This window comes from Anopheles aquasalis, chromosome 2, assembly GCF_943734665.1.
Source record: "Anopheles aquasalis chromosome 2, idAnoAquaMG_Q_19, whole genome shotgun sequence".
NCBI classification, from domain to species: domain Eukaryota; kingdom Metazoa; phylum Arthropoda; class Insecta; order Diptera; family Culicidae; genus Anopheles; species Anopheles aquasalis.
Genome location: NC_064877.1, coordinates 81,268,147 through 81,280,646, shown reverse-complemented (window position 1 = coordinate 81,280,646; position 12,500 = coordinate 81,268,147). Strand labels below are relative to the sequence as shown.

At 46.7% G+C, this 12,500-nt stretch overlaps 2 protein-coding genes across 2 annotated transcripts in view; one reads left to right on the top strand and one right to left on the bottom strand.

The window, feature by feature from the left end:
• LOC126568989 (cytochrome P450 4C1-like) overlaps positions 1-651 on the top strand; it is a 1,726-nt gene extending 1,075 nt beyond the window's left edge. Inside the window, exons 3-4 of the mRNA XM_050225746.1 lie at positions 1-240; positions 311-651. The exon at positions 1-240 is cut by the window's left edge and continues 393 nt beyond it. Coding sequence (XP_050081703.1) covers positions 1-240; positions 311-651 — 581 coding nt within the window. The remainder of the gene's footprint in view (positions 241-310) is intronic.
• Positions 652-3,121: 2,470 nt separating this feature from the next.
• LOC126568990 (cytochrome P450 4C1-like) lies at positions 3,122-4,849 on the bottom strand. Its single transcript, XM_050225747.1, has 4 exons — positions 4,687-4,849; positions 4,236-4,619; positions 3,533-4,165; positions 3,122-3,462 (listed from the first exon to the last, which is right to left on the bottom strand). Exons 1-4 carry the CDS (start codon positions 4,847-4,849, stop codon positions 3,122-3,124), a joined length of 1,521 nt encoding a protein of 506 aa, XP_050081704.1.
• Positions 4,850-12,500: the final 7,651 nt, after the last annotated feature.

The window sequence follows — 12,500 nt, the reverse complement described above, 5'->3', positions numbered from 1 at the left end:
ACGATACGACTACTTCCGGGATCTCGTTCACTATTCTGCAACTCGCCAAGCACCCGGATGTGCAGCAGAAGTTGTTTGAAGAGATTGACTCCATGTTTGGAGCAGCGGCGAGTTCTACTGTCCTTACCAGTGCGACACTGCAGGAAATGAAATATCTGGATTTGGTCATCAAAGAGGCGTTGCGTCTTCGTCCTCCGGTTCCTTTTATCGGACGCAAGCTGCTGGAAGACATGGAAATGAGTAAGTAATGAGCTGAAGGTTCACCCGGCAAGGAAGAGAATTGATCAGCAGTATCATCCTCTTCTCACAGATGGCACAATCATACCAGCGGGAACCACGATTTCCCTCAACATCTACAATGTACATCGCAACACGAAGGTGTTCCCTGACCCTGAACGCTTCATTCCGGAACGCTTTTCCGATGAAAACGAAGTGAAGCGAGGCCCGTACGATTACATTCCGTTCAGTGCTGGCTTCCGGAACTGCATTGGCCAACGGTATGCGCTGCTCGAGATGAAGGTCACGATCGTGAAGCTGCTCGCTAGCTACCGCATTCTGCCCGGCGAATCCATCGGTAAAACTCGTCTGAAGGCGGACTTGGTACTACGACCGACTGCCGGCATTCCGGTGAAGCTAGTGAAAAGAAGTTAAGGTTCTTCTTCGCTAATAAAGCACGTCTAATCTTCCCTCGGTACGCTTAGGGCTTCCAGGGCCCACGAGTCAACATCATAATTGAATTAATCAATCCGAAACCCAACTATTTTCCCAACCAGCGAATCATAGTAGTTCATTGCTTTCGTGTTCGCGAAGTCGTGATGCTTTCATAAATTAGATTTATCAACTTTTTCATAACTTTCTCGCTGAGCGACGCAGCATTTCCCTGACTCTTCATGGTCCTTTATGATGAAGGTCCTTTATGGCCTGGTGCGGATTGATTAACAATCGATGTTGGTGACACAAAAGCGTAATACAAATCAACAGATTATAGTTTGTTGTAGGTAACTAGTAAGTAGGTCAACAGGACGGACACTTTTTAGCATGCGATGCGATGAAGAATTCCACATATTTTTTAATCGTGATGTGATTTCTGCTTCAAATGTTTCGGTAATGTATCTGAAGGAATAACCACTTGAAAGATGGCAAAAAGGAAACATTCAAAATAAGTGTTTCATGGCTCTCAACTTTTAATTTTTAATAAAAAACACTCAACAAACCGACTGCCATCGCGTTCTCCACAGTTTACGTCCTGGTCGGCGAGGCTGAGCAAATCAAACATCGTTGCATAAAATCCCCGAGCGTGATGCAGAGAGAATGGGCAAATGTTTGCAATAAATTTACCAAACTGCTTCTGGATGGCCGGATACCTCGCTATTCTCGCTACCTTCCCATATATCAAGAGCGGAATTGCGAGTTTTTCCCGGGGCTACGGGGTACGGCCAATGATGTTGTGCAGGTATGCTGCACTTATATGCAATATTCATGCAAGCAGAGCTGAAGGGCAGCCACCAGGTATGGTTACAACGTTGCATATTCAAGTCCGTACCTTCGATGCGGTTGACGGTGGCGTACGGGCTTTGGTGAGCGGAGGTGCAGGTGAGAAAATAATAAACAAATATGCTGCAATCCTCCAATCCTTTCCCACGGTTTCCGGTGACCGGGGCGTTTACTCAGGAAGCATCCATTGCGAAGGAAGCTTTGGTTTATCCTTTCTGCAGGCAGCGAGTCAACAGCAAACTGGTTTGCTGCGCGAGCTTTGCAGCTGCGTGATGCAGTTTCTCACCGAACGACGCAACCCAACCGACGGAAGGTATCTGGCCAAACAATTTCGGGAAATACTTTCCCAAAACCACACAACCAACCTTAGCTTAGTGCACCAGAGCTAACGGATGGCAGTAAATTTTGCAGCAAAACCTAAACCAAAGCGAGCTTCTCGCTAAAGGCCATCGTCAGTATCTCAAAAACGGGAAGCACTCGTCGAGGGTTGGCGAGACAAGCGACAACCGTTACTACAGCCGGACACAGAGAAGCATCTCAGGTTGATAAAATATTCACGACACGAAACCGTCGACCACGGTTCCGCACGAAACTTCCGAACGAACAACGTACGCACAGGTTATGTTGGGCGAGCTCAACATAAGTTATGATATAAGAGAAACTCAATCGAACAATTATGTTATCTACTTTCGACTTACTTCTTGCGTCCAATCATAATCAACGAAATTGGATCAAGAAAGTTGTCTTTCGTTTACCGTTCGGGATGTTCGGGAAACACAAACGCCGAGAGCGATGATCCGTCAATCATAATCATATCTTGTCTTTCGGATTGTTGTTCACTCTTTTGTAGGTCTTTCATTTCGTTATGGATGAAATTGTATCTCAATATGTTCGCTTTTTAAGTGAATGTAACATAGTTATAGCATATCAATCGCAAAATACTACGAAATGTTTCGATTATATTTATGTTTAAGTAAAAACTGATCCATTACCATCGAAACGGCTACAGTTCAAAGTGCCTCAGGACACGTAGACGGACAGACTCATGGTTTGTTTACCTTTGAAGTGAAAATTGCTTAACTGGACAATATTTTCATTCAATCAACCATCCATTCTGCTCACTCACAACCGCGAAAGCGACAGGAGTTGATGAATGGAGAGCAAAAAGAACTGACCCGTGTCACGTTGCAGTGTTGCAGCTCGAAATTGGAAAAACGGACGGAAAATGCCTAGAAGCCAACATTTCTTTTTTCTTCGGCAGCAGCATTGATGCTGAAAACCATTGCCGACAATATGTACTGCGTGGGAACAAACTTTAGTTTCCTTTTTCGTTTTGCTTATATTCATTTTACTTATACGGTCTCTTATGAGCGAAGCTCTGGCCAGCATTATGCGTCAGATGATGTTGAATGGTCCAACAGGAAACTTATGAAAAAGTTGATAAATCTAATTTATGAAAGCATCACGACTTCGCGAACACGAAAGCAATGAACTACTATGATTCGCTGGTTGGGAAAATAGTTGGGTTTCGGATTGATTAATTAAATTATGATGTTGACTCGTGGGCCCTGGAAGCCCTAAGCGTACCGAGGGAAGATTAGACGTGCTTTATTAGCGAAGAAGAACCTTAACTTCTTTTCACTAGCTTCACCGGAATGCCGGCAGTCGGTCGTAGTACCAAGTCCGCCTTCAGACGAGTCTTACCGATGGATTCGCCGGGCAGAATGCGGTAGCTAGCGAGCAGCTTCACGATCGTGACCTTCATCTCTAGCAGCGCATACCGTTGGCCAATGCAGTTCCGGAAGCCAGCACTGAACGGAATGTAATCGTACGGGCCTCGCTTCACTTCGTTTTCATCGGAAAAGCGTTCCGGAATGAAGCGTTCAGGGTCAGGGAACACCTTCGTGTTGCGATGTACATTGTAGATGTTGAGCGAAATCGTGGTTCCCGCTGGTATGATTGTGCCATCTGTGAGAAGAGGATGATACTGCTGATCAATTCTCTTCCTTGCCGGGTGAACCTTCAGCTCATTACTTACTCATTTCCATGTCTTCCAGCAGCTTGCGTCCGATGAAAGGAACCGGAGGACGAAGACGCAACGCCTCTTTGATGACCAAATCCAGATATTTCATTTCCTGCAGTGTCGCACTGGTAAGGACAGTAGAACTCGCCGCTGCTCCAAACATGGAGTCAATCTCTTCAAACAACTTCTGCTGCACATCCGGGTGCTTGGCGAGTTGCAGAATAGTGAACGAGATCCCGGAAGTAGTCGTATCGTGTCCTTCGAACATGAATGTGTCCACCTCCTCCCGGATGTCAGCGTTACTGAGCGGCTTTCCATTGACCGACACTTTGAGCAGCTGATCGAGGAAGGTATCGCGACGCTTCGTGTAGAGTTCTTGCTCATCTCGATCGAACTCGACCTTTCCCAACGATTGTTCCTTCTCGAGCTGCGCGCGACGCCTTTCGATCACGGAATTGGTGAAGTTGTGTAGTTGCTGGATCACTCGGGCCTGCTCCTTGGCGTAGGGATACAAGAAGAACAGCGAAGGGAACTGACGCAACACGCTGAACACGCGGCGGAAGATGAAATCAGACATCAGCTTCACTCCATTGGCGTATTCGTTGTTGGGGTCCTTCTGGGCATTCACTTGCACTCCCATGGAGGTCTCTGTTGGTGGAAAGGATGCCATTTCACTGGACAGTGGACACTACAGCAGCCGGTAGTCCGATAAGCTTACCACAAATGCTATCCAGTGCATACAACGTAATGTAATCGTAGATGTTGAACTCCTTCTGACCAACATGCTTCTCCAGTTGATTCACCAAAATATCGGCCTCGCGGTTAAACACATCCATAAACTGATCTAGCATCTTAAAGTGGAACGATGGCGTAATGATCTTTCGACGCTGGAACCACTTCTCGCCGAAGGATAGCAGCAAACCGGTACCGAGCCACGGCTCGAGGAACTCATACGGAAATGATTTCTTGGTCGTCTTTGCTAGCAGTATTTTTTCCACATTTTCCGGGCTGGAGATTTCCAGTACAAAGTCATTGAAGGAACCGACCATGCTCACATCGGGTCCATACTTTTTATGGCAATCATCCAACACATCAAAAATGTCTGTAAAATCAGACCATAAACCATCATTGCTAGTCACTACTCATGGACTGAAACAAGCATCACTTACCTTCGACTGATTTGCCCTGGAACAGATAGGAAATTCCGAGAAAATAATTCGATTTTGGGCCATTGAAGTGTTTCACGATTGTTAGCAGCTGCTGCCGCTTCTGGTGATATTTCAGTAAAAAGTAGCTAAGGAAGACCACCGCTATCGTTAAAAACAAATACATTTTGCCTACGGTACTAGCCTGTCCAACACCGTTCTCTGTACTGGTGGCACTCTAAAGTATTTGGCGCAGCGAACCCTGCTGATATGGTAACACTCGTAATCGGTTCCACCTTTTTTATTGTCAAAATTTCATGGGCAACGCTCGTTATCTCAATGCAAGGAACGCCGCCGCTTATCTGTAAGGGTGGGTTTGTGTTGGGGTCAACAAAATCCGTAGAAATGAACCGAATAGTGACTGTCACGGTGATACAGCAACAAATGGATTAACACTTAAAATCCAATCATTGAAAGAGTAAAAGGAAAAAGATGATCATGATTACAGCTAAGCCATATGGATATGCAGTTCAATATTATTCTATTTAGCATTAGCATAGTTCTTTATTCAAAAGTATCGTTACAACATTAGCTAGGGCTGAGTTGTGCAGCGTCATATATTTACTAGCGTTGCTATGATTCATAGCAACGAATGGCGGTTTCATCGATACGCTACGATGATATGATGAAATGATGCAACAAGCAGCTCTGTTTCCGGGTTTTTGGCGAACTTTTAGTGCAAAAATGATGTTAAATTTAAAGCTAAACAATTTCTCCACGTATCATTTAACTCATTTATTAAACACCTTATTGCTTTATCACACAAAAGAGACTTATAATCGTGGTTTAGCTTTACTCTCAAAGCTGTTTATCAAAAACGTATCATGGAATAACGTAAAAATGCCGCTGCTGGCACGGTATCCCTTCCCAAGAACCACCTTCAAGAACGACTTCCGTTCACGTTGCCTCAGTGCAACAGTGAACAATCATCCTAATGGCAACACTTGCAGCTAAGTGTTTTTGTACAGGAGATGTACTTTCCTTTATGTGCATTTATTGTGCCCACTTGGAGCCACCCGCTGTTGGCATTGTCACCTTCTCAGTGCCAGGAATCACCGCTCGGTAAGCCGCCTCCATTCCGGCATAAATCCGCCCCTTCGTCGGTGGCGGCAAATGTGGGCCAAGTTTTACCCGCCTCGCCTCGGTCGTTCTTCGGTGCCACTTTTACTTCTGCGAAGCAAAGAAATGCCGTGGACGCCCCTCTTGTCGAGAACTCGGTTGGAGCAGCGAATGAATCTTAAGGATGCAGGGCGGGAACTCGGCTTTAAGTGGCACCTTCGAGATTCATAGAAGTGTAAACAACGGTCGTTAATAACAATTGTTCCACGGTGCTCGCCGTCTGGAATTGCCGTTTGCTAACGCAACTTTTTGCCGCCTACCCCTCCCCCGAAACGCTCGCTGGCGCATAAACGAACGTCGCTTTATGATGATGAGCCTCGTAAAACCTCGATGCTGCATCCCGCCCAAGTGAATTGCGCCACCATGGAATACTGGCCTGGAACCAGCTCCTGGAAAACTCCGCTGACCGATCCGTTTGAATGAAGATGCTAAAGACACCGATGCCGGTACCGATGTCCGTCCTCTCATCAAAAACAATTATGAGCACGGCGTGATGCAACGTCCACCGTCCCGGTCCCGGTGGCCTTTATTAATATTTTTATTTCAACTTTATGCAAATGCCCTGCCCTTCCGCGCGCATCCGGTGCTTCTAGTGCGACCTGGGAGGATCTAACCTTTGGCTGGAGGACTTTTCACTTCAGCTTTCACTTCTTCTGCTTTTTCGGGACCATCATCAACCGGTATCGCAACCCGGAAGAACCATTTGTAGATCTCGACGAGAGAATCGTCGGTGAAAACAAACCCACGTCAAGGCATGCCCACTTATCAAACATTATCATTTCTTTAAACACCGTAATAGGCACTTAATTTTTGTTTTTCATCCCTTCGTCCCTTCGTTAGGCCTCTCCTGGCCTCTTCCCGGTTGACCATCGCAGAGCCAAATGAACGTGGAAGGTAAACGATTTTGCACCGAGTGAAAATGAAAACTTTTGTCTATTACGACTATTGCCCTCCGGTGTGCGCGGTGTGAAGCTGCTCTCCATTACGATTGCATCAAATTATTGAAGGGGCGATGGGTTTTTTTCGGTCTTTCGGACACTTTATTTTTTCCAAACGCCCCTCTTGCGCCCATTTCGAGTGCCTTTTGGACGTTAAAATTTATTTCTATCTTCAGTAGTCGGTTTGGTCGTCGAAAAGTGCCATGGATGGAGATGGGTTCGCTGTTAATTTATTAAGCTATCAAGCTACAAGATATATTGCATTGCAAAGCGAGCAGGAAGCTGCAGCAGCTGAGGGAATGGTAATTTATTCAGAAACAAAAAAAGGAGAAAACTTTTTCTAGAAGCCTCTCTCGAACGTCCAGAATCCGGATACGTGTGATTTGGAATCTTACTTCTTTTTAGTAGAAAGACGAAAAATCCAATTCTATCCACGAAAAAAAAAATGTAAAAAACATCAAGGATCACTCAGTTCATTGCAGATCTTTGTAGCGCGCCGGTAACCAGGCATACTCCTTGTGTCAAACGCCACCAGAACAACACCTGAAGGTGAAGATCGGAAAATTTGAAATTAATTACTGATGATAAATTACCTACAAGCCAAGAAAGGCATCGCACTCTCCAAAATGTCTCCACTTCCTTGTAATAGATAGAAAAAACGCTGGTTCCACCAGCGTATAAAGGGCGCGTCCCGGAAAAAATGTTCACCGCGCGCATGTACTATCTGTCCCACCTTGCCATCATGTACCACTTGCCACACACAGCTGCACGGAAGGTGAAAGTTCCTAAATTAATTAACAGCATCATAACACTCATCTTCCCCCCCATTCCCCTGAGTGACATCGGTTCTCGGGGCTCTCGGGTGGGGGCGAAGGAGGGAGGAGACCGGGCCAAACTTTTACACCCAACCCCGGGTGTGATTTACGCGAATCGCAGCTGACAGTAGTCTAGCGTAAATTGCGTATTTTATTACATTTTGATTTATTTGCTTCTTTCTCGCATTGCTTCACAGCATGGCCATTCGTTGTTTGCTTTCCTCCCTCTCTCTTTTTCCTCGTTGGTCCCACCGGTTCGCTTCCGTTCACATGAAACTTCTCAATCCTTCGCCAAAAAGAGGAAGGATTTCCCATACCGAGCAGCTGGCAGCAGCGGCGGCAAATGTCTGCCCCTCCCGAACCCGAGCTGCTCCACCATATGGCGACGAAGCATAAAAACTTGCTCGTCACCGCTGGTTATCGTACGCGATTAAGCGAACCAAAATCGCATTCCTCCGCCGGGAAAGGAAGCGAAAAGCAGGACGCTCACACTTTTCACGACTTATTAAGCTGGTTTAACAAAGTCTGGTCCCGGTCCCGGAGTTCCGGGAGCTAGTTTCTCGACAATCGCCCTCACGCGTTGTCTACACTGTTAGGCAATAAAAAAAAAAGGCGACCGGCCCCTCATGTCACTCCCATCCGTTGTTGAGCCCGTTGAAGGAATGATTGATAAATAAAAGGCAACGAAACTCCGTTTTACGACTCCGCGTGGCGCGTCGAATACTCGTCGAATTGGTCAGTATCCAATATCCATCGATGGAGGAGCATTCACGGGATAGGGAAACGATAAAACACTGATTTTATGTTGCCCACTGGTGTTGCACATCCTTCGATTTGATCATTTCCTCCCTCCTACCGACCGTAATCTCCAAGTGGTGAACGATTCATTCCAGATTCTTGTTCACAATCAATTTTCATGACTAAACAGAATGAGAAGCATCGTCGGGATTCGTTTCTGAATTGAATTGAGACTAGTTTGAAGAAAACAAAAACTGAACAACAGCAGCAATGCCTTACATCTCGATTTGATGCCCAACTATAAGTTTCAGGAAAAATAAATTACAATCATCACACCAAGCACGTATCATTAATAATGTAATGTTAAAGAATTTCCATTTACGCTACGCTCGCTCACGGATCATAAATAACGCCACAATCGGTTGTCCAGATGTTCATGCAAAACATGAGCTACTAGCCACGTCTTATCACTCTCCCCTTATCGGAGACGGTGTACACAGGTAACGTCAAGCCAAGGAAAAACAACAGCCACCATGGACGTGGTCACACCAAAAAAGGACAACAAAACGGAAAGGCCCGGTGAAAGCTACACGCGCTGTATCCGGTTTCCTTCTCGTCTCGTGTTTTCACAAATTCCTCTTCAAACTATCCATCATCTTTAATGAATGGTTTGCGTGCAACGATACGACGCACCGCCAGTGGCACTAGAACCGTTCGATGCAGGTCTAGTGCATGGCCAAGATGGTGCCAGGGACTGGATTGATGTTGACCCCCCCACAGGTTGACCACATCAGGTAGCAGAAAATCATGTTCCTTCTCTTTGACGGCTCACCTCTTACCGTTTTCTATTGCATGGCATGTGCGGGGGCCACCTGCCACGCCGATTCCCACCGGGGGGGGGGGGGGGGGGGGGGGGGGGGGGGGGGGACATCATGCAATTGAAATTCACCGCAGCTCACAGGCATCAATCATCTCCGGGTGTGCATCCAGTGTGCCCGCACGACGTCCACGAAGACTTCTTTCCATTCTCTGTTCGTGTGCACGAACACGAAAAGAGTGGCCACCACTATAGTGGCTGGCCACTGCATTCATTAGTGACTCCACGAGGAGTCCTGGGTCGCATGCACTTTCGCACAAAATGTCGACGCGATAGTTTTCCTTTTCTCGCACTTTTTCCTCGCAGGTCCGACAAAGGAGCGTGAATTATGGGCTCCATTTACGGAATGGCCAGGCAAATGTCAAAAGCAACTCATTTCCATTACCGAAGCCCCTGGCAGTCCGAGTGACGGTCGTGCCAGGTCGTCACAAGCTCACAGCACACATAATTAGGCTAATGATTAAAGAGGCTCGGATACGGAGACCGTGTGACCCCCGGCGCAACCCGGGAGATCAATACCGGAACCCGGAGCGGCAGGATTAGCTCCCGCAGTCCAGCGCAGGCCCGAAGCAGAACGAATTAATGCAGGGCAGCCGACAATTGAGTAGAAAGGTTTCTCGTGCTTTTATCCCTTCCCGGGAATGGCCAGGATTAGCCACATTTTGACGAATGCCCTGTGCCCGAGGCCCTTGTTGATTTAAGGTCGGAAAGAGGTCGCACAGCGTACCGTCATAAAACAAAATGGGCCGATAAATTGTATCGCTCCCCGTAGCCACGCTTGTGATAAGGAGCATCGTTTGTTGGTCGGCAATTCTGTTACGTAGAGTGGATTTTGGTCATTTATTTTGATTAAAATTAGGCAACTCGTGCAGGGCAAAAATAAAGGAGCAATTTAGCTTTATTTCAAATCACAGCCTAAAGCACAACAGTAATATGTTGCTTCACCAACCGGGTGTGTGACTTATAAATCTTTCCATAGAAAAAGCACAATCAACCATCTTTAACTTGATTTCTATTCGACAGGTTTTCCCTCATTTGCCTACTTACCCAAGCAGCTTGCCAAATGGCTCCTAAAAGCATCAAGAGCATCCGTTAACGGTAGCTTAAGACCGTGGCCGTTTTGCATAAACATTTGCCACTTTACAAGCATTTCACCTCGACTCACGTACCGACCTTTGACGACGACGACGACGACGCTTTGCTTCGCTGGGCTAACGTGACGCGAGATTGCACCTTCTTCTGGTTGAATGGTTCCGTCGTGGCAAGTGCCTCTCTTCTGCTGCCTCCTGCAACACCACATAAGCAGTGCACACATTCGCAAATCATAATGCAGTGTAGCGCCAAGTGCCGTAAGGGGCTGTAATAAAGCAAAGATCAGCTCCAACCCTCGTTCCGCTTCGATTCTCTGCAAAAACCATGCACAATTCATAAGCGCGACGCCGCGCGACGTGAGACAAACCATGGCCATAACATCATAAACCTTACGCGAAGAGTGTGGCGCGCAATTGATGCTCGTCAACATGCGAGGAAAAATTGCACAAACGACGATGGCTAAATGATAATTCAATAATGCTGTTTGTACGCATGAAATTGTAATTTATGCTAATGAGGAAAAACCGTGACTCCGGAGCTCGTTCCCACATTCGTGACAGTTCCATTTGAATCTCGAAGCACTCGACGGCGCAGCAAGTGATCGTAATGAGTTTTTCTTGTTATGAGCATTCATCGTGAAACGGATTGATGGACGAAAGCTGTCATTGAAGAGTGAATCCTTCGCATCATCGCACTGCACAAGTGCGCCGCCGTGCCTTTCACCTCAGCGATACTGATTGAGCGCTCTTAATTAGTCAACTTTATTCGGTATTAAAATGAACAAAAAAGCTTTACTAATCCTTGGAAAAGCCTTTCCCCGGACAAGGTCCTCCTGAATGATGGACAATATTTAGTGGAACGGACAGGACGGGAAATGGCGAGGGCGACAAACACGGTGTAATGGTTGTACCATCGAGGGGGCCCCAAAAGGCCAGAAGCAACCGTCCGTTGTCAACGATTGACAAATTAATCGCTGCCTGCCCACCACCACCACTGCGCGGCTACCAGCTGATAACATTATCAAGTGGGGGGGGGGGGGGGGGGGGCACGGAATGGTGCTGTCCAGTGATGGGCGGTTTTTATCATAATTTCCACCAAGGCCAAAGCTGGGCACTCAGAGCGAGCGAGAGAGAAACGAAAGGGAGTTTTAGGGCCTCAGTAGCCACGTTTCGCTACATCCAAGCAGCAGCAGCAGGTTTGATCTCGCCAACTTTGCACCGGGCGAATGAGTTATGGTTCGTGGTGCCAAGGGAACGCTGATACTTATCGCGTTTCCAGGAGCAACGAGTGGCTTTGTCCTTTGCTTTTTGCTCGGTCCAGCTCTGAATGATGACGAGATGCTGAGGGTTCCCTTCCATGATGCTCTTCACTTGCTCTTTCCCAAGGACATCTCTACGATACCGTCCCGGACAGGGAACGATGAAAAAGGAAACACTCGCTAACCATGGGACAGGAAGTTGTCGTTTCGGCCGAGTTTCTCGGTCAGTCAAAATGAAACAGTTTCTCTTCGTAATGCCTTTAAATAAAAATTATTCATTTACCGCTCGCGCCGTCGCTATCTCGCTCCTTAATAAGAGGGAATTAAAAGCACGATGATGAGCGACGAGCTGCACCCTTCGTGGGGCATTCGTAGAATCTCCTCCTCTCCAGGGAACTAGGTCAATGGGAATGCTTTTTATGAACGAGATTTCATGAAAGGATTCGTCAAAAAAAAGGGCTCAAACTAAGCGACAATAGTGGATAGAACTTCGTGGAACTGGAAAAGAATTCAGCTAACCTTGAACGCCACAAAAAGGCTGGATTGAAAATCTCTCTTGTGCAAAGATCAAACATGGTTTTCAACTTGGTTAACAAAGACAACCGTGGGCAGGCGTCAAAAGGGATTCCCATCGAGGAAGAGAAAGAGCTCTGGTGACACTATAATTGTGACACTAACAACGAACGGAACATGCACATTCTTCTAATCCCGAAAAAAGGGTTCCTGTGACGGTGCTTCTTCTATTATCATCCTACAGCGTCATGATGCCGCCTTATGTTTGTTCTGGTTTGCGGCATAATACTTTTCTGCTTACGATTACGAAACGGAACAATGAATGAAGCAGCAAGTTTTGAGCGGGAAAAGAAGAACTTTTCACTCCGCCCAACCGACAAACCTCGGGGACGGACTCAAACATAAAACGACTTCAAAGAGCGAACTCT